This window comes from Sprattus sprattus, assembly GCF_963457725.1.
Source record: "Sprattus sprattus genome assembly, chromosome: 9".
Taxonomy (NCBI): Eukaryota; Metazoa; Chordata; class Actinopteri; order Clupeiformes; family Clupeidae; genus Sprattus; species Sprattus sprattus.
The window spans coordinates 10649797-10676373 of NC_137928.1; the positions used below are offsets into that span (position 1 = coordinate 10649797).

Here is a 26577-nt window from a genome sequence, read left to right on the forward strand (position 1 = left end):
GTAGCATGTGTTCAGGTGTAGCATCATCTGGACGTATGCACTGTCAGACCACTAATTAAACAGTTTTACATGTAATGTACGTTTTGAAGGACTGGTAATACGAAAAATAAAACAAAACTATTTTACATGCCACAACATTGTTTGCCTGTATCATGTGTAGTTTTATCATAATTATCATCTTAACAGTGGTATCATTTTGGTCATTATCTCAATTATTTGTAAATTATTCGTATAAGTCAAATGTTGCAACTAGACAAGTCCCAACCCTCCGTGTGTTACGTATTTTCTATCTATTACTTGACTAGTTGTTTAGGTATTTTCAATCTATGTGCGTGCTGGTTCAAGAGAGGAGTCACGGACGAAGCTTCTTTTGTAGCAAGATAAGTTTACTCGGTAACTGGTGTTACAATACAGCCGTCAATGCAATGCAGTCAATGAAGATACATTAACACCAAGAGCTGGTTAAGGCCTTCTCCCCAACACAAGAAATGATCAACCTTTTAACGCCTAATTCTGTGATGTCACTCTGGGTCTGACAGGGCCCCCTCCCCTCATCATGCAATGGTTTCATATAGTCTGTCCCCTCTAGTCTAGTTAATCACAAGATGTTCTTACATCAGCACTTCTGGTTTTATCTAATGTGGCACATTGCATTATTGTGAAACATTCTCAGGTCGGTCTTAATTTTGACATCCAGGGAGATTTATGGCCCTGGTCACTGGGTTACACTTTTCCACGTGTGAAACTTACTCACAGTTTTATACATGCTCCATCGATATATTGATTTTATCTTACACATGCCGGATTCCAAGGAAAGTGGGTGGACCACAGACGATGATGGGAAGTTGGTGATTGAGTGGACATGTCTCACCAGATATGTGCAAACTGCAAACCTGTTCTGATCAACCCAGTGAGAAAGAACCCACTGTCGAGTGAACAGACTCAGATGACAGTCATGGTGACTGACTCCTAGGTTGAGGGTGTGGACCTAATATATCCCAATATGTACAGTTCTAATTCTTGTTTATCTAACAGGCAATGTTAAATAGCCCTTCTATTCAAACCATCAGTATTGTTGTTACAAAGAACATGCCAATTGATGTTAAAGAAGCATTCCGGATCAATTGCTATTCGCTAACGATATGCTAGCGGCTAAAACTAACGAAATCTCTTGAAATGTGCTTACTTTGACATTATGACAAACTAGTTACTCAACAACTGTCCTAACACAGTCAAACATCAAGCAAGTGCAACACAAGACAAAGCAAGACGGCAAATAAGCTACTTACTAGTAGTTCGGCAGACAGTAGAAAGCCGGGCGGCGTCAGGCAATCCTACATTTAGCAGTTATATGCCTATGGACCCTGGTATTGCAATGGCACAGAGATGATTCTCCATATTAAAAGTCATTGTAGTGCCCCAATTCTTTTCAAGCTGTTATTTTAAGGTAAAATTGCTAATCCTAACCCTAATCCTGAAGTATAATTGTTGCATACTGTTACTCTAAGTCAGCATGTGTAGCATGTGTTCAGGTGTAGCATCATCTGGACATATGCACTGTCAGACCACTTATTAAACAGTTTTACATGTAATGTATGTTTAGAACAGGGGTGCCCAAATTCTTTCTTGTCAGGGGCCAAATATTAATCGGAGTGGAGGGCCACGGGCCAAAACCAGAGTTTCATGTTAGGTCATGTCCCATTATATTGAAATGTATTGCATATGTGTACCCAATTAACATTACCTTTAATGTACATACCTGCAAACTCAGAAGGGCTAAAAAAAAGGTGACAAACCAAGCCCTGCCTGTAGGGGGGTCTGGGGGTATCCCCCCCAGATTTTTTTGTTATTTTAACATGTAAATTAAGCATTCTGGTATACTCCAAGACGAAAATAATGGGGAAAGATAACATTTGCTTCAGGTAAAAAAAGAAACATTTATTAACATATCATACTAATTTTATGTAATCTATTAGTATACACAGGGAAGATAGGTAGGGGACTTTTATAATGGCCAATCAACTAACAGCAAGTTAAAGGCTAATAAACATGATTGCAGGCAACAAGAGTGACTGCTGATGTTTCGATGGAAATACTCCCATTATTTTCTATTTGTATCCGTCAAAAGAGAAAGATATAACAGTTACGTGTAAGCTGTGCCGTGGAAACAAGCGCCGTGACAGCACTTGACTCCAAAGGCTACCTCCACAAACATTTGTTAAGCTAACACGAGCAGGTGAAACTTGTAGCAAGAGAGCGTCATGCCTTGACCTCAACTGAAGGACAGACTGCCCCAACTCAGATAGAGAGAGAGAGAGAGCTTGCACATTGACTACTGGTTGATTTCATATTTCATATCAACATTCTTTACACAAACATAAGTAAGGTACTTGTTGAGAATGGTTGTGTATGAATGTATGTATGATTGTATTTGTCCAGGAGGAGGCGCTGTTGCGCCTCATACCACATTAGTCACGTGTGACAATACTTGTCTATAAAGGGGGATGTGCACCCTTCGTTCTATCTGTTCTTCCATAACTCTCACGGAGAGCAGCAAGTGTCAGTTCATCAATAAATATGCCACAAGGTTGAAGGCTGAATATACATTCTGTTGTAACTATTATTCCGCTGTGCAGGTAGGCAGGAGGTATAAGCCTACCTGTTAACAGGTTATGGGCCCAGCTAACGGAGAATAGTTATAAAGTTTGACGGACATGTGCGTAGAGAGCTAGCAAGACTGCGCTAGCATACAGAAGTTGGATAAACCAAAAGAGCTAGTTTAGCATCGGGAGTACCGGGAAGCTAAAGCTAGGCTGAAAAGGAGCGACAAACAGAAAAAGCCATGACGAACAGAAGCAAGTGGCCCACGTTTGACGGGAGAGCAGAGGAGTATGAGCTCTGGGAAGAAAGGATGCTGTGCTGCATGCACGGAGTGGGGCTGAAGCAGACGATCCTTACAGAGCCCAGTGGACCACTGACGGTTGAAGAAAAGGCTAACGATGACAAGCTGAATGCTGACTCCTATTGTGCATTGGCGCCGCTACTTGACAATACGAGCTTGGGACTTATATTCAGAGACACGAAGGACAAGGGCAGAGAGAGCCTCAAAGTGTTAAGAGAACACTACATCGGAAAAGGTAGACCCCGTATTGTCTCCCTGTACATTACTATGACTGCGCTGAAGAAAGCTGACAACGAGACTGTGACGAAGTACGTTATCCGAGCCGAGCAGATCATTACGGCACTCAGAGGTGCAGGTGAAGCACCGAGTGAGGGACTGATGATGGCGATGGTGATGAGGGGGTTACCGGAGAAGTACAAACCGTTCACATTGATGGTGACGCATGGTTCAGCAGACATGACGCTGGGGGAGTTCAAGACAAAGCTGAGAAACTTCGAGGCTTCAGAAGACTCAGACCCAGCCGCAGAAGAGGCGGGAGAAAGAGTGCTGAGGGCCCAAGCAGCGCCAAGGAAAAAGACCGGATCAACGGAGATGGTGTGTTGGCGGTGCGGAGAAAGGGGCCACAGAAGGGATGACTGCACAGAGAAAGTTTGGTGTAGTTTTTGCAAAAGCAGGGGGCACACAGACAAGGCGTGCTCAAAGAAGGAGCGTGAAAGGAGCGCCAGGTGTGCATGTGCCCAAGATGGCGGCGGTGGCGGTAGAGCAGGTCGTGAACAAGATGGCGCCAGGGGAGCCGCGGGAGGAGAAGACCACACCTTCAGGGCACACACAGAAGATGCCAGCCTCTCACTGCAACGGCTGCCGATCCGGAGAAAGGGACTGATCGTGGACACGGGCGCGTCGTCCCACATCATCAACGACAGGGGCAAGTTTAAGGACTTTGACAGCACCTTCAAGCCGGAGAGACACAGCATGGAGCTGGCAGACGGGAAGCGCACTGTCGGGATTGCGGAAGGCAGGGGTGACGCACAGGTATACCTCATAAACAGCGAGGGGCGCCAGTGTACAGTGACTCTAAAGAACGCTCTTTACATCCCCTCTTACCCCCAAGAACTCTTCTCGGTTAAGTCTGCTACCGCTCACGGTGCCAAGTTGTTCTTTGAAGAGGGTAGAAACGTCATGGTGTCGCCGGATGGCACAAGGTACAATATTAATGTGTATAAGAGAATGTACTACTTACAAACTGAGTGTGATGCAGATGATGTATGTAACGTTAGCTATGATATCCAGACATGGCATGAGGTAATGGGTCACTGCAATTACGAGGATATCTTAAAGCTGCAGAGTGTGACAGAAGGCATGCACATTAAAGGTGTAAAGCGTAGGCCTGATAAAGAATGTACAGTGTGCATAGAGGGAAAGTTCACTCAAACGAGAAACAGAGATCCTGCTGATAAGGTTAAGACACCACTTGAGCTAGTGAACACAGACCTTGCTGGTCCAGTAAACAATGAGTCCATAGAGGGTTTCAGGTACATGCAGTCCTTCACCGATGTGTATACGGGGGCAGTGTTGGTTTACTTCCTGAAAGCGAAAAGTGATGCAGTTCAGGCCACTGAGAAGTACCTGGCAGATGTAGCTCCTTATGGCACTGTGAAATGCATTAGATCAGACAACGGGACCGAGTTCATTAACAGAGAGTTTCAGACACTACTAAGAAAGAACAAAATTAGACACGAGACTTCCTGTCCTTACTCCCCACACCAGAACGGGATAGCTGAAAGAGAAGGGCGCACTCTTTTTGAGATGGCCAGATGCAAGCTTATTGACAGCGGCCTACCTAAGAATCTTTGGCACTATGCCATCCAGGAAGCAGCCTATACTAGGAACCGGTGCTTTAACAAAAACACAGGCACTACCCCATATACAGCAATGACGGGTAAAAGGTGCAATCTCGCCAGCATGCATAAATTCGGGTCAGTGTGTTACGCCTACCAGCAAGACAGGGGAAAGCTAGAATCTAGGTGTGAGAGAGGACTTTTTGTAGGACATGACAAGAGCAGTCCCGCGCTCCTAGTTTACTACCCCAGTAAAGAAAAAGTGCAGAAACACAGACTGGTAAAGTTTGTCACCAAGACAACCTGTGAAAATGAGACCCAGACACAGGGAGTAGAGCTGGACCCCAGAGTAGTTTATGACAAGATCATAGAGAATCCACAGCCTAGTGTGCTGAGCACAGATGAACAGGCTGACGGTCCACAGTCAGCACCAGAGGATGATGACGAGAAGCACCCTAGGGTGACGTCACATGCCTCAGACAGTGGGAGATATCCCGCCAGAGAGCGTAAACCCCCAGTGTACCTGAGAGATTATACTGTAGAAGATACCGATGATGACAGTACGCTCATGAGTGTAGATTACTGCTTCCGTGTAGTTTGTGGTGTACCTCTGACCTTTCAAGAGGCCACGACATCAACTGACTCAGGAAGGTGGAAGAAAGCGATGGACGAGGAGATGAGATCCCTAGAGGACAACCAGACCTTTACACTGACTAGGTTACCAGAGGGCAGGAAGACAGTGGGAGGAAGATGGGTATACTCGATAAAGGGTGACATTGACGGACACGACCAGTACAAGGCTAGGTTCGTAGCAAAAGGATACAGCCAGAGAGCGGGCATAGATTATGGCGAGACATTCTCACCAACAGCCAATCTTACAAGTATACGTGTAGTGATGCAGAAGGCAGCCCAAGATGATTTGATCTTGCATCAAATGGATGTGAAAACGGCCTATCTGCACGCCCCCATTGATCGAGATATCTATATGGAACAACCTGAAGGTTACGAAAAAGAGGGGGAGAAGTTAGTGTGTAAACTAGAGAAGTCCATTTACGGCTTGAAGCAGTCGGGGCGAAATTGGAATGAGATGCTCCACACATGCCTTGTAGATGACAACTTCACTCAGAACCCGACAGACCACTGCGTCTACACAAAAGAGTCTAAAGAGGCAGGAAAGGTAATAGTAGTTATCTGGGTGGATGATCTTATCATTGCAGCCAGCAACACAGGGAGTCTAGAGAAAGCGAAAAACATGTTTTCTACCAGATTTAAAATGAAGGACCTAGGTAAGTTGAAATATTTTCTGGGCATAGACTTCAGCCAGTCCGATGGCTGTGTGAAAGTGTCACAAAGGAGGTATGTTGAAAAGATACTGGAACGATTCGACATGCAGGAGTGTAGAATTAGGGAGACACCATGTGACCCAAAGTTAGACTACTCTGAAGATGCCCCTAAAATGTCGGATGTGAGGAAGTACAGGGAAGCTGTAGGCAGTCTCATTTACTTGACAACCTGTACACGTCCTGACCTATGTTTCGTGGTGAGCAAGTTGTCACAGCACTTTGCTGACCCTTCAGATGAACATTGGGTTACTGTGAAACATGTTTTGCGTTATCTCAGGGGTACTGCAGACAAACAGCTCTGTTTCAGAAAGAGTTCAGAGAGTCTAGGCCTACAGGCATATAGTGACGCAGACTGGGCTGCGGACGCTACTGACAGACGCAGTATCACCGGCTATTGTGTGAGTATGGGTAAAGACAGCTCCCTAGTCTCTTGGAAAGCCAAGAAGCAACCCACAGTAGCATTATCCACATGCGAAGCCGAGTACATGGCTCTAGCTCTTACAATACAGGAGTGTATTTATTTGGAGCAACTACTGGGAGGTTTAGATACCTATGTGTATCAGAAAACTGTTGTTTATGAGGATAACCAGGGGACAATAGCGCTGGTTAAAAACCCTGTGTGTAGACAAAGGTGTAAGCATGTGGACATTAAATATCACTTCATTAGGTCTACCATAAGGGAAGATAAAATGACACTTGTTTACTGTCCCACAGACGACATGGTTGCGGATGTTATGACAAAGCCCGCCTCCAGATTTAAGCTGATGAAATTTGCAGGAGTCATGTTTGGTGTGTAAAATGTTTACATTTGACTATGACAAGTTTTTCTTTTATTGTTCTGTTTTGTTTATTTGATGTAAAAGTTGTACAGTATACATGTCATTCATAAGTGGGAGTGTTGAGAATGGTTGTGTATGAATGTATGTATGATTGTATTTGTCCAGGAGGAGGCGCTGTTGCGCCTCATACCACATTAGTCACGTGTGACAATACTTGTCTATAAAGGGGGATGTGCACCCTTCGTTCTATCTGTTCTTCCATAACTCTCACGGAGAGCAGCAAGTGTCAGTTCATCAATAAATATGCCACAAGGTTGAAGGCTGAATATACATTCTGTTGTAACTATTATTCCGCTGTGCAGGTAGGCAGGAGGTATAAGCCTACCTGTTAACAGTACTTACAGTTGGCAGTTGCTAAACTCGTGTTGACATGTGTGAATTTGAACTCATGAATATGAACTTGTTCTACCTTTTCCCATTATAGGCCTACATGTAAGTTGAGAAGACTATAACATCAGCTAGATAACTAGCTATCATTTCATGCAAACGGAGCTCTTCCATTTAAATCGTTTAAGGTTAAGGTAAAAGCTAGCTAGTTAGCTAGCATAGCAACAAGATAACCATAGATATGGATCTGTATTGACAAAAGGTCAATAGCGCCCCCCTTGACCCATCTGAAACAATGTTAAAACTGTGGCCAAGCAGTGAACTGCAACCAGTCTTAGTTAAATATGACGTTGAAACAGAGACCCTGTTAAAAATGGGTTAAAATGCTGTCTAACGAATGACGTTCTAACTATAATTCTGACCGGAGCGCGGGCCAAAATAAATCCAGCGCGTGCCACATTTGGCCCGCGGGCCCCAAATTGGGCAGCCCTGGTTTAGAAGGACTGGTAATACGAAAAATAAAACAAAACTATTTTACATGCCACAACATTGTTTGCCTGTATCATGTATAGTTTTATCATAATGATTGTGGCCTAGTGGTCTAGGTTCATTAAATACAAACTGAGGGACTACTATTTAGTTAAATTTAACTTAATATTGTATTTGAAGAGAGAACCACAAAATATTATTATTTGAAACTGCAAATTTCGCAAAAGTAGACTATATATCCTTATAAAATTGACAATGTGAACTGTTCAAGTACATAGGAGCCCATTCAAAGTATTTATTGGTAGGTTTATTTCAATGGAGATGAGATAATAGTAGGCTATATATGGTACAGTTATACGAGATGACTGGAGCATTCATCTTTCCAGTTAGCCTGATATGGGTCTCTCTGTTCAAGAGGTGAAAACCACTAAAAAGCTGCCACTCTGAAAGGGTTATCACGTCAAAACATAATCTAGGGATGCATAACATTTTAAAAATAGCAACTAGACTTTGCCCACCCAGATGGTACCGATATGTGAAATTTCAGGTCCGGGCCCATGGACTAATTGGGGGAGGGAGCTACAGGAAGACATAAACATGACACAGAAAAAGAACACATATGGGAGGGATGATAGATGACTTCAAAGTCAGAAAAGGCTGACATGAGAAAGAAGAAAAACAGATTGGAAAAATGATGGACAGTGTAGCCTAGTAGAAAGAAAAATGGGGAAAAGAAGGAAAAAGAGTGGCTATGCATAAAGAGAGAGTGAAGAGACAGAGAGAAAAGACAGAAAGGAGAGAAAATGAAGTGATGCAGGGAAGGTGTCTCTTATCCCTTATACAGTTAGGCCTATATTGAGAGCAACAGAGAGAAAGGCTGCCTTGTAAGTGAAACAGGTGCAAGAAGAAGGCACCGGATAACAGTACGCGTTCGCAAGCGAGTGTATTCAAGGCTAACTTCTACATATACAGCGGGTTTTTAAAGCCCGTGTGGCCGTGGTGTCATTATGTGAAGAGGTCTGTTGTCATTAATGACTGTATGTATACAAATATTTGTCGGGCACCAGAGAATTAAGTTTGAGCGCAAGGTTACCTCGCAATTCATCATTATGTTTTAAGTGAATGGAGTAGGCTACACTACGTTTAACACGTATGACAGAATACGTATGGCGTTGAGGTAGCTGTCAGAATGCGCGCGACAGAGGGGTGGACAGTTTTTACACCACTGCCGGTCCGCAACAAGCAACATTGTACTTTAATTTAGTCGTTTGAACTGTTTAGGCGTTCACCCAAATAAGCTAGCGTTTAACTCTTAAAATCACCGAGGTAATTGTGTTACCTCACACCACAGTAGTAGCCAACGCTAGCTGTGTAACAAGTTATTCTACTTTAGCGCTGGCTGTCTAGCTAGCTAGCTACTTAGGATACCATGTTAGGGTAATGTTAGCAGTGGAAAATAAAATGTTGCCATGTCAAAGGAATCGCCGGCGGAAAGACTGGATGAGGAAAGAGAACAGCACTAACATCTAACACGGGTGAGTGACGAAAGGTACAGGTATCATTTCATTGAGAAGCAAAAGCCTTAACCAACCAAATTAAACTGGACTTTGGAAAACTCGCTGTTTGTGAGCTAACGTTAACTAAAACCCAGGTATAAACTAGCGTTTTCATATACGCCTGACTAGCTATCTAGCTGGAATGTAATTCTAAAATCACATTTGCATTCTTTGGGAAATGTGAGGTTTAACTTATCTGGATGGCGAAGGATAAGTTATCGTTTAAAACACTGGAGGCAATTCCAATCTACGCTCAGTTCCAATAAAGTTAAATCATATTGTTATGCTATGATAACTGTTTTAAATTGTTCAGTAACGCCTTCATCCCATACCTAAATGTTGAATTAGTTTGCCTATCAGATGTCCAAGTTGTGTATTTTGAATGTGAAAGGCAAGATTTGTGCTGTATGTCTTTGGTTTCTCAAGTGGCTTTGAAGGTAAACAAACTTAGCTAGTTGCTAGCTAGCAAGGTTAGCTGTAGCTAAGATAAATAAGAATCCTGTTACATTTGAGCATTAAGCATGTTAGTTAGCTTGCTAATACAAATACAAAACCAACGCACACAGAACCAGGTGAAAAACAAGCGAGCTAACTATGAACTCGCCTAGCTAGTGCTATTTAGTATGTTACTTTGGTGAAGACATCTGCATTATTATTAAGTGAAACCATCGTTAGCTAGCTTAGCCATTTGGACGGGCTAGTCTGTTAGGTAACATTATTCGGAATGAATTTGATAGCAATTTAATATTCATCGTGTATTTAAAAAAAAATTCTGTTCTGAACAGCTGGCTAGTATGCTGGACGTGGGAAAGTGGCCAGTGTTTGCACTCTTGCCCCCCGAAGAAATACGGCTCATTCGCCAGGCGTGTGTCTTTGGAAGTGCGGCTAACGAGGCCCTTTACGTCACTGTCAATGATGAGGTAAGCTGCCAGCAGACAACCATGAGTGAAGACTGTCAATGTGGCCTAGTAAACAAGGTTAGAAAACGGAGTCGTCCGAGTTGAGTCAATAACGAATGCCCAGGAGTCAGGACGCTGTCTGCTACTGCTTAGTGTCCAGCCTCAGCGGCCCTCTCGCACAGTAAGTGACAGATATACGCTAAGCAGATAGAGTGAGGCTATATTTAGGTTTATAATGCTAATGCAAGCCTTGTTTTTATCCACAGGAGAGCTTTAGTGCATGTCTACGCCACAGCATTTACCCTCTTAGCCTGATTGTTTGCGCTGGGGCATGACAAGAGTTTTGAATAGTTTGTTTAAGGCTCAGTTAGAATACATTATAAACACCAGATGAAGCTTTTCCAGTAGTGTACACTCATCTGCTGAAATGTGGCACAGTCCCTATTCCTTAATGGTTTAGTTTATGACCAAACACCAATTGCTGAAGCGATTTTTCTACTATCTGTCTTCCCCCTGTTGAAATTGGATGCCCGTTTCCTTACACAGGTGTTTGCCCTCGGCACCAACTGCAGTGGCTGTCTGGGACTTGGGGACGTTCAAAGCACCATTGAGGCACGGAGGATAGACGTCCTCTGTGGAAAGAAAATTGTGTCTCTCAGCTATGGCACGGGACCTCATGTGGTCATTGCTACAGCAGGTGAGACATGGCAGTGACTACACCAATGTTGCATGAGGATTGGTGAGCAAACAGTGATTGATTGATTGCCCCCAGTACCAGGGTCAGTGGACCTCACTGTGAAAGTCCTCCATGGTGGCTGGGTTTGTTACACAGTATGCAAACGTTCCTGTAGAGCAGGTTCATTTTTGGTTTTCAAGCTGAATCTGATTGGCTCTCTTATGTCATTATATTCATTAAATGTTGCCGTGTTGTTTGGCCAGATCAGAATATATGGGCAATGTTAGAAGATGATGCTCTTAAGTTGCGGTAGCTCATATAAGTAACGCACAACAGTTTAATCTGGTATGAGTAGTCAGCATACAAATCATTTTGTATGTTTCAAATGTGCTTGTTAAAGCTGGTTTATGCCTTTATTAGAAGAAGCATGAGACATGCTCAGAGGGTTGCATTGGGAATTCAGAGGCAATACAACATGACCAGTGACCAATAATCAAAGCTGACCGAACATGCCCCCCGCCTCCATAATGATGGTCCAGAGAGTAATTTTGTTTCAAACATGCTGGGAATTGAGAACACTGTTGACCTCTACTGTGTGTTTTTGGCCAAAGACATCATCTGGCACAACATAGAGTATTTTTTAGTTATATTTATACAGTCATGGACAAAAATATTGGCACCCCTTCACTTTTGTCAGATAATGCACCAATTCTCCCAGAAATCTGTTGCAGTGATAAATGCTTTGGTATTCACATGTTGATTTATTTAGTTTGCATTGGAAAAACGCAAAAAATCAGAGAAAAAATGCCAAATCTGACTTGATTTGACACAAAACTCCAAAAATGGACTGGGCAAAATGTATTGGCACCCTCGACTTAATATCTGGTAGCACACCCTTTGGAAAAAATAACTGATATCAAGATTTTCTGATGCCATGTACACAGTCAAGGCATCGGGTTCCAGAAGCATTAAAGCAACCCCAAAACATCGGTCCACCCCCACCATGTTTGACTGTAGGGACTGTGTTCTTTTCTTTGAAGGCCTCATTTCGTTTTCTGTAAACTACTTTACCAAAAAACTCTTCTTTGGTGTGATCTGTCCACAGGACGCTCTCCCAGAATGATTTTGGCTTCCCCATGAAAGTTTTGGCAAACTCCAGTCTGTTTTTTTTTATGTCTCTGTGTCAGCATTGGGGACCTCCTGGGTCTCCTACCATAGCATCCTATTTCGTTCAAATGACGACGGATAGTGCGAGCTTAACTGGTTGCAAATGTGATTGATATATTACCAGCATCTGTGACCTGTCACAGGTGAATTTAAATACAAATTAAAGGAGCATTACATGCTTGAAATACAATTATTTCTTACAATTTTGAAAAGGTGGCAATATTTTGTCCTATCCACTTTTGGAGATTTGTGCGGGATCATGTCAGATTTGGCTTTTCTGCTTTTTTGGGTTGTTCCAATGCAAACAATAGAAATCAACATGTGAATACCAACGCATTTGTAATTGCAACAATTTTCTGGGAGAATTGGTACATTATCTGACAGAAGTGCAGGGGTGCCAATATTTTTGTCCATGACTGTAAAGTGCCAAAACAATCAAACTGTTCCAAGGTGCTTACCAAAGGAATACTGGACTGGTTTTGATCCTTCATTTTCCCTTGTGAAAATTTGTCCCCAAAAAGAATTTAAGAATAGGGTCGAGCTTTAAAGATCTTAAAAAAAAAAAAAAAAAAAATGTATGAAACCCTTCTGAAACAGTTTATTATATATATTTTTTTGCGTCCATTAATTCCCCCCTAACCCTTCAGATGGAGAGGTGTACGCCTGGGGTCACAATGGTTACAGCCAGTTGGGCAACGGCACAACCAACCACGGCTTGACTCCGGCTCTCGTCTCCACCAACCTGATTAACAAGAGGGTGACAGAGGTGGCCTGTGGGTCCCACCACACCATTGCACTCACCACAGATGGAGAGGTACTGGCTCTTTAGCGCCCAACAGGAAATGTCTGTTCTGTAAGGGAGTACCGAGGGGGAAAAGCGTTTGAAGTATCTTTCACTGAATAAGAACGTATAAACGCATTACTTCCCTAGACAACAAACTTCTGTTAATTGTTATGTTGAGCTATTACTACAAAAAAAAAGGCATGTGCTTTTATTCAGTCTCCTGTTTGACCTTCCCTTAAAAAGCATATTTGTATGTGTCTCAGTGTACTTTTTAACACCCAGTGTGTCCAGTTTGAAGAACACATGTATTCTATCTATGATGTCATCCATCGATACACACCAGGGCCTTTCCAATTTAAACAACCTGTTGGCCTTTCCTCGACCCTCATATATGAACCCATTGTTTCTGTGTCCAGGTGTATGCCTGGGGCTACAACAACTCCGGGCAAGTGGGCTCCGGGTCCACGGCCAACCAGCCTACGCCGAGGCGGGTCAGCAGCTGCCTGCAGAACAAGGTGGTGGTAAACATCGCCTGTGGACAGCTCTGCTCCATGGCGGTGCTGGATAACGGGGAGGTACGGTCCTGTTGACTCACATATACACTGCCTTAACAGAAATACTTAGCTCAGCTCTGAGAGTAAACTCTGAGAGTTAGCAATCTACAGAGTCCCTTGTACTGTGTAAAACCTGACAAGCTGATAATGGCTATGAAACTGATGTTGACATTATTCTAAGAACAAGTAGGAAGAGTGTCGTCTGAGCTATACCATTTGCCTACCGGTTGAGTTAACATGACTGATATATTTGAGGTCAGTGATTGAAATCTGAAAATCCTGTAGCCACCCCCTCCGGCCACACACACACACACACACACACACACACACACACACACACACACACACACACACAAAAAGAGAACACATGGAAGCATATTATTACGTTTGTGGGCCAATTTGTAAACAGGTCTATGTTCACCCCATAGAGATAATAAGTTGGTCAGTAATGATGGTGCATAGCTCTTGAATAATGAAACCTCGCTAAACAGATGTAGTGAGCCTGTGTATTGTACTAGCGATTATTATTCTAAGCTATTTGGAGTGAAAAACTGTGAGGTTCAGTGTCATGTTCGTAAGACCTGAGAGATGTTTTAAATCTGTGAGTCTCACGGATACGGCTCTAAGCTCTCATTGTATACTCTCCTTCTATGCTACCATGGGCCAACTGTTGATGTTGATATGCTATTACCCACTGAGGTCTGTTTTTAGATGCTTGTTACGTAAGTGAAGTGGTTTGATTAATTTCCATTTGCATGCTTCTGTAATGCCTGAAGGCACTGTTCATGGCATGGACTCTCCAGCCAAACAGATATTGAAAAAATATGTTACGTAGTCTAATTGCTTCTGGTCATTGTGACTTTGTGTAGGGGACAAATGCTCTCTCTATTTCAGTGTTTAGTGATTTTCCAAGCCTACTCATGCAGTCAAACTGTAATTCAGTTCTGCTTAAAATGTAATGATGCTTGATTACAACAAGGGAACAAGGGTCCTCACAATTACATTTAGTCATGTTCATATGAAGTGAATATGAACTTGTGTTAATATTAAGCTGCACAGGCACCCAGAGCATTCCTACCTATCGTAGGTTTTAAATATCCTAGGTATCTTGCTTAGGGAACCGTCTTTACAGTTGGCAGCCGCATTTGTATGTCTGTAGAAAACGGTGTTTCCTGGTTGCTATTGATGTCAAGTTGCTATGCCAGCTAACCTGCGGCTTCATATTCATATCCATATCAAATAGTTCATATTCACTTCCTATAACAGGAGTTCACATTACACATGGTAGCAACTACTAACTGTTAAGATCATTCCCAAAGCTAGAAATAGCTCATAGCTAGAATAGTTCATGACACGACACCTGTTACTTTATCGGTGCCGAAGAGGGTGAATGAAAATCTGTCCCATGTTGTCACAGACAGACAGACAGACAGACAGACAGACAGACAGACAGACAGACAGACAGACAGACAGACAGACAGACAGACAGACAGACAGACAGACAGACAGACAGACAGACAGACAGACAGACAGACAGACAGACAGACAGACCCTAGTATTAACTGCTGCGCTGTTAACTGCTGCGCTGCAGAGGTTTTACAAAATCAGTGTATAATCTGTGGTTAATAGTTGGGAAATTGAAATACTCCCCAAAGTCAATATAATTACTGATAAACTGTCAGTTGGTCCAATGTGCTGCTGTATGTGATTCAGTAATGATGAATAGCTCAGATAAACACAGTGGTACTCGCATAATCTTTTTCTCTCTTTGTTACTGCTTGTAGGTCTATGGATGGGGCTACAATTGCAATGGGCAGCTGGGCTTGGGCAACAATGGAAACCAGCAGACACCCTGTAGAATCGCAGCGCTTCAAGGCATAACCATCGTACAGGTGAGCGTTTCAGTATGGAAATGGTTGACTGCCTAAGTTTGGTAAATACTTCACGGTTTTGCCAAGACTTGCTAAAACCAAACATGCTGCAACACAAAGTTGCCTGTGCTGAGATGGCCCCTTTGCAAAGAGAACTCTGTCTGCTGTTAGGGACATTTTTTTTATTTATTTATTTGTTTATCTTGGTACCTGTTTGTTGTTTACTTTGTGTGATGGTTTGATATATTTCTGTTCTCTGACGATTTCAAATGACGACGATGCATTCTGAACACGTGTACCTAGCATTTCAAAAACGATATTATCGAAACCGGTTTCCTTTGTTTTCAAATTGCGCTTGTCAACATGCAACGATAACATGTTTGAGTTTCTTTCCCTTCAGTGCCTCTGCATGGGGAATATAAACTGTATTCGTCCCCCTCTCTAAGCCTTTCTGCTTCCTGCTCAGGTGGCCTGTGGATATGCACATACCTTGGCAGTCACAGACGAAGGCTTAATTTACGCCTGGGGTGCAAACTCCTATGGGCAACTCGGCACAGGGAACAAGAGCAACCAGGCAGTTCCCACACTTATCAACATGGAAAAGGAGAGGTGAGTGAGGACCATGTTTTAAACAATGTTTATTCACACCAACAGGAATTTTAGACTTAAACAGGGCTGTAAACTTGCCACCTTTCAGCGAAAATCGCTGTCTAGAATCCAAAATAGATGTTTTGTGTGATTAGTTTAGATCTGATACAACTTTGAAGGGGGGGGGGGGGGTGGGGGGGGGGAGGAGTAACATGTGGAGATTCATTTTAAATTGCAGTCATTCCTTGTAAATTACTTTGATGTTTGATCAGGACATTTTGACTAGGCACATTTAATAAACGTGATTGACTTGGCAGATTTAAAAGTCAGAATAAAGTTTAGAAGCAGAGCAGATATTTGGGTGGGCTGCCCACCTGTGTTGTCTGGGAAGTCCCGCCCCTCTTCTTCCGGCCAATTTGATTTTGCCTCAGAAGTGGGTATGGCAAACTTTCTATAGAAGTTCAATTCAGCATTGTAAGGATCCTTGGGGCCAATCACAAGTATTGGCTACCTGGCGCGCCATTGGCGGATTTAAACTAACCATGGCTATGTAACAAAAGCTACAGCACGGAGAGTTTTTAAACATTGGACATGGTGGCTGCCGAAGCACCGCAAAACTTCGATAAGGCAAGTTTTCTTTGAAAACAGAACAGAAACTTGCCCTGGAACAATTCATAAAGAAAAAATATCTGTTTGCTTTATTACCGATCATTGTATCGTTGTATAGTATCGTTGGTCTGATTGGTTAAAGGCGTGTCCAATTACGTGACTGAAGTGGACCGCTGTTGAGTAGTTCGCCAGACCAACTGAGCAAATGAAATGCAGTGAAGGGGCGGGGAATTCCCAGACAACCACCTGTGCCCACTTTGAGATCCAGCCTTGTTACATGCTGCAGATACATGATACAATGGCTGCAGTTTTTCCCACTACAAAGTTTTGGCAGCTCAGGATGGAGATGTTCAAACATGTTGCTGCGTAACAGTAAATGAGCTTGAGGCAGTAAACAGCTGGTGTAAGAAGTCCCAGCATGCTTTTTCATCATAAAACACATCTGCCATCCGCTGATAGACATGTAAGATAAAGATGTTTTGTGAAATATAGGGGTCAGATGAGTGGACTCTTGTGGAAAAACAGTTTAACAATATTGACTTTGGTTCTTAGCTACAGGGCTTCACTGCATTTATGAAAGGAACTTTTAAAAGGATTACTTGTTGTATAAAGGCTATGCCATCTAAGGCAAGGCAAAGCAAGGTTGATTATAAAGCACATTTCATGCAGAGGCAATTCAACGTGCCTAACATAAATACGAGCAAAAGGAACACCCAAAGGTGCTTGAAGTGCTTAAGAGTGCAAATCAATAAAGGATTATAATTAAAAGAAACACAGTACATAAAGTAGTAATTAAAAGAGCAGAGACATAAATAATTAAAAGAAAGTACACAGTACGTAATTAAATATACCGGTAACTGATATAATTAGTTTAAGTAAAGTAAAATGCAGTCATAACAGAGTGCAAGTCTTAGAGCTCAATCATAGGAACATGAATGTTGGTAACCTGAATCATGTTTTAACATGAATTTAATTACAAAAATTGTTACAGTTGGGGCACATCCAAGATATTCTGGCTGTTTGTTTCAGTTGATAACAGCCAAATGCTTCTTCCTGGTGTTTGGTTTTGTCTCTGGGCTCTACTAGTTCATGGATCTAAGAGTCCTACTCAGTTTAACTTCTTTAAACGCATCAGAGATATATATACTCAGGATTTAGCAAAGGACTCAATGGAATGGGTAGGGTGTCTGTTTATTCTGTGTATTCTATGAAGCAGATCTGATGGGCACACAACATTGTGCATCAGATTTGGAGTGTGTGAATACCTCAAGTTAAAACCGTTTCAGTGTCGATGTAGTGCCAAGATGAACATGTTGGCACATATTTCTCTCCCCTCCAGGCACTGTAACCCCACACCTTAAATGCACTCTCCTCTCCTCTCTCTCTCTCTCTCTCTCTCTCCTTATCTCTGCACTCACTCCTTGTGCTGTGCTCAGGATGGTGGAAGTGGCCGCCTGCCACACCAGTCACACGTCCGCGGCCAAGACGCAGAGCGGCCAGGTGTACATGTGGGGCCAGTGCCGCGTCCAGGCCGTGGCCGGCCCACACCTCTGCCACTTCTCCGCCACCGATGACGTGTTCGCCTGCTTCGCCACGCCTGCCGTCACGTGGCGCCTCCTCGCCGTGGGTAAGTGGCTCGGGGGGGGGGGGGCGGGTGAGGGGTTTTCATTAGTGCCCACTTACGGATAGTTGTGGCTCAGGATTAATTACATTTCATGGAATTTCCTTGGAGTCAGGCCGAGATCCACAGATCCTAATACTTCAGGGAATGTTCCATTGCTCTTATCCACTTCACAGGAACAGATTAAACTTACTGTGCTTACTTTGACATGGCATCTGAAATTAATCACACTTTGTGGGATTTCATAATGATCCAAGTCATCTCATGTTCACAGTGTTTTTTCCAGTAATGGTAATGAATACAAAGGAGGGGAGATATTCCTTGTTGATATGAAAATCTACATGACCCACGTATTCAAACCATATCTCCTCTAACAACAGACAAACAGAGCCTTAACAGCCCCCATTGTCTCCTAGATGGGGATGACTACTTGACGGTCGCCCAGTCACTCAAGAGGGAGTTCGACAGCCCGGAAATCTCTGACCTCAAGTTCCTGGTGGATGGGAAGTACATCCACGTCCACAAGGCCCTTCTGAAGATCAGGTACGTGTTTACACGTTAAATCAGGCTTAGGGTTCACATCTACTGATTTAAAAACAGGAAGGTTTAAAGGCATACATTGGCAGAATCCATCAGATGTGCCAAGACTCTGATTGCAAAATGAACAGGCAATGACAAGTCTTCTGAGTGGAACCTTGAAAGTGGTCCCATCCCTCTATAAAATGGCGTCTCCTCCTTCCCTCTCAGTTTAGGCTCATGTGTGGGGGGCATGCAGTGCCATCCTGTTTACTTCAGGAGGAAGCCACCTCTGGGAAACATGTTTCCCCTTCCGTTGTTTTCCACGCACACATCCCCCCCCCCCCCCAACCACACACACACACACACACACACACCCACACACACCTTAGTCTGCACATGGAGTGATGTAGACAATGTTGAGTGAATGCATGTATTTTTGTTATGGGAGTTTTTTCAGAGGTAGAACCAAGCAAGACATTTCTTTATGTCTGCATGCACAGGGCCGGATTTAGACATTTTGAGGCCTGGGGATAATTACCAGGATGAGGCCCCTATATCGCCCCGATGCACATTATGACACGCACACAAACCCACGCCAGGTGGACTGTCACATCAGTGCTTTAATAATAATAATAATAATTCAATTTTCTATAGCGCTTTTCTAAATACTCAAAGACGCTTTGTCCACAGAACCACTCTATAAATATGATCAGTTTAAAGGATAAAATGTATGTGTGTAGTAGACTCAGTGGTGTAGTCCAGGGTATACGCAGGTATACGGAGTATACCCACTTATTTTTCAGTCAGCATTGGGTATACTTCTCAAAACAGGTTATCCTGTGCTGTATGGGCTGCTTAAAAATAAATCAAGAGTATACCCACTTCTACATGGACCACTACACCACTGAGTAGACTACACTGTAGACAATAATAAACCAATAATGTAAATGTATACATATTTCCATTCATTCAAAAGCAAAAACAAGGCTAAATAGCCAGGGAATGAAATAACGAATTGATTAAGCATATGCCTATTAGTGAAGCAACAGCTTGGCTCCGCGCCCACGTTTCTATTCAAGGGCATTTCTATTCAGAGCCTCACCTGCCATCATTAAAGTAAAAAAACATATAACGATCAAAGGAAATAAATATTTTCTACTGGTCTATGATATAAATGTATTTTCTGCATGATTCCAATCATTTCGAGCAGTTTTATAATCAAAATCGCTGAATTTGCGCATGTCCTGTTCAAACAGACAGAAGACCGCAAGACGATGAGACAACGACGAGCTGTGCCTCATATCAGATTGCGCAATATCTCACAAACTGGATTGAGCGTAGAACCTATTTAGTCCTGCTGATCTGACAAAAAAAAACCTCAGTGAAAACCTCTACACTTTTATTTGACCATGACTGCGAAAATGGAAGATTCTATAGCTAAGCTAAAACATTTTACTTAGCTATGTCTAACTGGCTTGCAAATGTGTCTACAATTTTCAATGAATTAGCCTAATCTGCAGCGATATGCTTGAGGATAAGAACTCATACTTCTTCAATTGCTGAAAGAATTTACGTTTTATTAGGCCTGTTTAGATGGAACCGGGAAGCCTGGCTTGTTACCTGCATCGTCGTATTTGAAAGCACGTCATTAAAAGCGTTTAAATCCCTGCCTTAATGCAATGTGGTGCGAACCAAAGCAAGTTGTAAAATGTGAATTTATCTTCTTCAGTCTTACTTTGCACTTGAGGCCTTTTGCGATTAGAGGGTCACGGTCCACGGACCAGTTTTTTGGCCCCACTCTCGTGCTTTCTTTAACCGGATATTTCGCGCATTATAATTAGTTTCACTCTGAATGTTTCTAATGTTATGCGCGGTGCCGTTGACTCACTCGACATCGGGCAACCTGAGGCCCCCCTGGTGGCGAGGCCCGGGGCTGCAGCCCCTAAAGCCCATTGCCTTAATCCGGCCCTGTGCATGCATATAATGTTACATGCGAGAGGGCTACTTGGCCCGTGCAGTCCAAGCGTCAGGAAAGTCATTGCTGATGCTGAAGTGTTGCTAGGGTGGGGGTAGTTGCAGGAGCTCTTGTTGAGGCAGGCATGTCCTCAGTCTAACCAGTGTGCAGTATTACAGAATTCATCCTCTTAGAGTTGTTTTTTAATCGCGAAAGCTTCCTTTTTTTGCCTCCCCCCCGCTCGTCTCCCTGCAGGTGTGAGCATTTCCGTGACCTGCTGAACGAGACAGACGAGGACTGCATCGAGATCCACCAGTTCTCCTACCTTGTGTATCGCGCCTTTCTGGAGTACCTGTACACAGACACCATCAACCTGCCACCAGAGGATGCCATAGGTAAGCTTCTCTTCCTCCCAAGAACGCATCTTTCTGCCAGGGCAAGAAGATGAAAACATCATTATGAAAAGGAAATGTAGTCTTTTTTTTTTATCATTAAGTTCCATTCCAGCCGGCAAGGTTTGGCTGTGGATGGAATGCCTAGACAGACTGCCAGCCACATCATCACAAACCAAAGCCGCAGCCTGTATTCACCTCGCTGCTTTGTGATTTAAAAAAACAATGGGCCTAATTCTCGAACACGGTGAAAAACAAGTTAACAAGAAATGTATTCTTAACTCTACCTCTGATGTTTCCGCACACATCTGGCATTTCTGAAAGTTTTCTCATCTGGGATTCGTTCTAATCTTAGACCATTAAGAATTTAGTTTAAGAATACTAAATGGCAGTCATAATTCGGCCAGATTTTTCTTAACTCCCCGGGGACAAAGGCCTAAAGGTTTTCTGGGGTGTTCTAATGACTCTAGTACAAAAACAGAGCTTTAAAGGCATATTGACAACAAGAACAAACATTGAAATATCCCTCTACAGGGATATGGTCCCGAGACGGCTGAATTTGTGAGAAACCGTTGGTGATTGCGTTCACATCAATTCCACAGAAATCCTTGGATTTAAGTAATTATAATAATAAATACGAGAATATTACATGAACGTTTACGTTTCACATTTATAGTCATGATTCTACAAGGCATTGTGATGTCCTAAAATAAATACAGGCACTACACCAACACTGCAAATGTAAGTGAATTAATAAATAAGCACTAAACTCAATTGTGTGGATATAGCCATAGTGGAATTAAATGGACACATCTACATTCTGAAACAGTACCACTTCTGCACTGGTAAAGTTAGGTCTGCGTTTACTCGACCGGTGCTCGCTTTCCGCTTTGACATGATTTTGATCAGTCTGAAGTTGCTTTCACGTTGCCTGTGGATTGTGCACATGTCTCTTCAGTTGCATGCCCTTATAAAGAGCTGGTGGGGTGGTTCTGTATGAAAATCCAGGTTCACGAGAACGTACGTTCAATTTAAGAATCAGTGCACAGCTACGGGCACTTTGGTGTTTGGAATACATTTCCATACGTCTCCGGCGAAGATCTTTTCTTAGGTTGGTCGTGATATGGCAATGGCACAGAGGCCATTCTTTGTATTAAGCGTTATTGTAGCGCCCCAACTTTTAACCCTAAATTTAAAAAAAAAATTAAAGCTGTTATTTTAAGGTAAAATTGCTAATCCTAACCCTAACCCTGAAGTACAATGGCTGCATACTATTACTTTAAGAACATTTTAGAGAATGAGGCCCAATGAACTGGTAAACATGTCAGCCTGTCAGGTCATGTATTGCTCTGAAGAGGGTTTTGTGATGATGACTGACAATTTTCCATTCTGCTTATTCCATGGCTACTTCCCAAAGAAATAAAAATGCATTTATTTACAGCTATTAAGAAATACCAGACCTCCAAACACAATGAAGGACCCTTCATTACAAGCTGAATATTCACGACGTCAGTTTCACCACAGCCTTTTGGCATGTTTGTCTTGCTGAGAGGATATTGTGAAACCTTGTGTTTATGAAACTGGCACTGGTCATGTTTTGCTCTCTTATGCAGTGCATTGCAATACATCTTTTCAGTCGTAGCAAGTAATATGTAGATACAGAACAAGGTGTGTTTTATTTTGATTAGTTTTTAATGTTCAACTCCTCCTCGGCTTTCCCTGAATATCCTGTGACGTGGTGTTATACTCTCTCTCTCTCTCTCTCTCTCTCTCTCTCTCTCTCTCTCTCTCTCTCTCTCTCTCTCTCTGTGTGTGTGTGTGTGTGTGTGTGTGTGTGTGTGTGTGTGTGTGTGGGGTCAGGACTGCTGGACCTGGCCACCTACTACAGAGAGACTCGGCTGAAAAAACTCTGCCAGGAGACAATCAAGAGGGGCATCTCAGAGGATAACGCCATCACACTGCTGTCGGCCGCTGTCAAGTATGAGGCCCGGGTAAGGTTGCACACTCAGCACCTTGCGCACTTGCGCACACACACACACACACACACCAACATTTTTATTTTATACATGCATTTACATGCAGAATGTATTTGTGTCACACACACATACTCACAGCTTACACACTGAACACTTTCATATACAACCATGAGCATGCACATCCAAACAAAACACACACACTCATGTTCTGACTCGACAACAGTGTGTGTCATCATGGGTCCCTGTCCCTCCCTTGGTTTATACCTCCTCCAGCTATGACCTTTTGGGTTTGCAGGACCTGGAGGAGTTCTGCTTCAAGTTCTGCGTCAATCACCTGACGGCTGTCACTCAAACCCAGGCCTTCAACGACATGGACCACGACCTGCTCAAGAACTTCATCAGCAAAGCCAGCCGCTACGGGGCCTTCAAAAACTAAAAACTCCTGGCCCAAGAGGCTATGGAGAAAGGGATGGACAGGGTGAGAAAGAGAGGGGAATAAAGATGGCTGAGACTGCTGAAGTACCCGTGGCTGTGGACTGTGCACTTTCTCCGGCTGGCGTTCAGAGCCAGGGCCCAACGCCAAAAAGAGACGATCAATCAGAGCTGAGGTCAGCCTAACTGGAAAGGGTTCACCACACACCTACACACACTTGTTCAAAAGGGACATTTCATTTTTTTTCTAGGCAAAGTGAGTTTCGAGTCAAAGTGACGGAGTGTAGCTGTTATAATGACTGTTCATACAGCTCGTCAAAGGGAGTTCAAAAGGAATGCCCCCACCCACACACACACACACACACACCGCATTTTTTGTTTTTTTCCGGTCGATAAAATGGACGCAGTGGTCAAATGATTAGACGGGGCTCCTGTGGCCCAAAAGAAGGGATCACAACGTTGCCACTCTTACTGCTGCCCTGTGGATTCCGTGAGTTCTCCCATGTAATCCATGAGGCTAGTGAGGGATGTGATGGTTTAAGTTCACCTCCTCATAGGCTGTCGTCTGCTGAGTACTCTGTTACGAAGTCACTTCCAGATGAGTGCTTTTTGTCACTCTCATGTCAAAGGGAAACAAACCTAGCAACTGAGAGGTAAACTATACCACAAACAACAGCAGAATGAGTGAATTGGTGAGGTCTTCAAATGCTCAAACCTGTTTGGATTCTCCCCCAAATGTCATTTCTGAAGGACAGCTTTGTATTCATATATATATTTTTGATTTATTGTATCAATGGAAAAATCAATTTGTTGAAAATCCGACAAATGTAAGAAATATGCACTTGTCTGTTACCTGTGGCAAAATGTCTATATTTGTGCTTTTTGTTGAACTTCTGTGTTGCAATAATATCAAAAACGTCCAACTACTGTTTCATGTCCAGTATATGACTTGCAAAGCGATGTCACACATGTTGTAGTATTAATGTGTTACATTGTGCTTTATTGAAATATGTTTTGAATGTACTTTTGTCTGTGTGTTTAGCAAGGATTTAGCGATGGTGGTGTTGACAGAGAGGGGGTGAGGACCTTAAATGACCTCACTCTGTCAAACATTAACTTTCTGTGCGCGGCTGATAGCACTTTCCTGACTCCTGTCGACCATATAATAGACGTTATAGCAGGATGTCCACGCTGTTGAGCTTTCTGACCAACATGCCAATGTCTCAGCATTTTCCCATTCTCCATTATCTCCAAACCACAGCCAGCCATTGTATGTTTACTTTAGCTGTTACATGCATGAGCAGTTGATTTATTTTTCTAACTGGGAAATGACAATGGGGTAGAGTCCTTTGCTTGCTTGTTGTTTACATATGTATGCTTTTGTTTCCATATGTATGCTTATTGTTTACATATGTTTGCTTTTTTGGGGAGGGAAGGGGTGGAGGCTCTTTAAGATGCATCAACGCTCTTTTGGCGCAGCGATCCCCCTAACAGACCAATGGGTAGTCAGTACACAGCTGTGACGGTTTGATTTGCCCAAATGGCCAGTCCAGTGCAGTCTTGCCTATGCTCCAAAACTACTGTGCGGTAACCTCCGCATTTTTACTCTTCATTGTTTTTTTTTTCGACTGGAAATTTACAATGGCCCAATGGTGTTGGCACCCCACTGAAATAAGTGAACTTGTGAAAGAGGAGGTGTAACTACTTGGTGATGTGCAACAGGGGGGTATTGCAAGTATGTGGTTCGATGACAAAACTGGGTAAGTTAACTCTGAGTAAGTGGTAAACATCCTAAAAGGGAACCCAGTGGCTTTGTTTTGGAGAAGGGGGAGAATGAAGCCATAGGGCTCTTCTTTAGGAGGTCAACCACTCCCTCTGAGTTAACCTACCTAGGTTTGTCACCAAAACACATACTACTTATACTCAGTTCTACTGCATTTTCAGTGTGAAAATAAACATCCGTGAGAACCCAGCCTCAAGGTGGCCCTGTTTATGTGTGAAGGAGGAAGTAGTAAAGGCACTTGTGTGAGCTGTGATGAAGGCTGGCGTTTGATAATATTTATAAAACCACTTGAGCAGTACATCCATCGCTGAGAAACCAAACAACAATAATAGATCATGGAGTCTACATGGTAGTGCTTACATTCATTTCTTTTTTCCTAAATAGCCTTTTTTCCCCATTTAAAATTGTACTTTTGACTTGCACACAGATTCAGACCACATGTCCAATTTGCAATACGTCCTATGGCCTGAGGAGGGCAGTGTTGCACTGCGAAGAGGCAGGCAGGTTAAAGGAGGAGAGTGGCCTACTAAATCCTCCACCCCACTATATATCCTCACCTTGGACCGTGCTGTGAAATGCTCATCTCCATAATTATTCGGCTGTAGCACCCAGCTTGTTATGTGCCTAGTTACTGATGTTGGTGTGTGTTAACAGGAGTGTTGAAAGATTAGATAGGAAGGCCTGTGTGGCTTAACAGAATGTTGTTTCACACATTTCCCAATACATGTCTTTAAAAATTCTTGTAAAAAAATTAGTTACTGTAATTTTTTTTGAACAAGGTTCAATGTTCAGTGTTCAACCTTACATGTAAAACTTTATGAACTGAACTTTGAAGTCTTCACATACATCAACCGCACCACACTTCAGTCTTCTATCCCTTTTTCCCTTGGTTTATCTTAAATGTTGAACTTTACTGGAGAGATTCTCCTAAACTGTCAAACATTGCATGAGTATCAGGCTGCTCTGGCATTTGTGTTGTGCAAAACAATTTGTGATCATTCAGCTTTCAGCCATAAGCTCTTTTAAAATGGATTTGCTTCGGAAAATGACCATGCTTGTCTTTTCCCTTTCTTAATCCACTTTCTCTGGCAGACAAATGTCCATTTCATTTTCACAGTAAGCAACATTATCAATTTCTGACAAGCCTCAAACACTCCATAGCAATAAGGGAAATGTTTGAAATCCTGTTGTAATCCTATAATCTGTCTCAACTGCTTTTCTTGGTGGTGTTGTGGTGCGTAAGTAGGGGATAGAGGCAAGCATAGGCCTGCCACTCTTGACAGGAAATTGATCTGCATCTGACGCATCGCACGCACTCTGCTATGAATAGTTTTATGTCACCGAAATTAGTCCACATCTCAGACCACTGAGGTTTCTTTGCTGTGAAGTGCTAAAGAATGGTTTTCCCACCCTTTACGAAAAAAACACAAGTGAAAGTACAACAAACTCCAGGCTGTT

General features: G+C 42.9%; 1 protein-coding gene across 1 annotated transcript; it reads left to right on the forward strand.

Annotated features, from left to right (window-relative positions):
• The first annotated feature begins 8955 nt into the window (after window positions 1-8955).
• On the forward strand, window positions 8956-25766 carry rcbtb2 (regulator of chromosome condensation (RCC1) and BTB (POZ) domain containing protein 2). The gene is made up of 12 exons (XM_080844865.1): window positions 8956-9273; window positions 10080-10214; window positions 10740-10890; window positions 12684-12850; window positions 13237-13395; window positions 15159-15266; window positions 15712-15854; window positions 17879-18069; window positions 18480-18606; window positions 20792-20931; window positions 22789-22919; window positions 23200-25766. The coding sequence occupies exons 2-12, from the start codon at window positions 10089-10091 to the stop codon at window positions 23338-23340; spliced, it is 1584 nt and encodes a 527-aa protein (XP_080700991.1). The 5' UTR covers window positions 8956-9273; window positions 10080-10088; the 3' UTR covers window positions 23341-25766.
• Window positions 25767-26577: the final 811 nt, after the last annotated feature.

Coding starts and splice junctions, on each gene's coding strand:
- rcbtb2 (XM_080844865.1), top strand. CDS start 10,089: ATGCTGGACGTGGGAAAGTGGCCAGTGTTTGCACTCTTGCCCCCCGAA. Junction 12,851..13,236: donor CACTCACCACAGATGGAGAG/GTACTGGCTCTT, acceptor TTCTGTGTCCAG/GTGTATGCCTGGGGCTACAA. Junction 15,855..17,878: donor ATCAACATGGAAAAGGAGAG/GTGAGTGAGGAC, acceptor TGCTGTGCTCAG/GATGGTGGAAGTGGCCGCCT.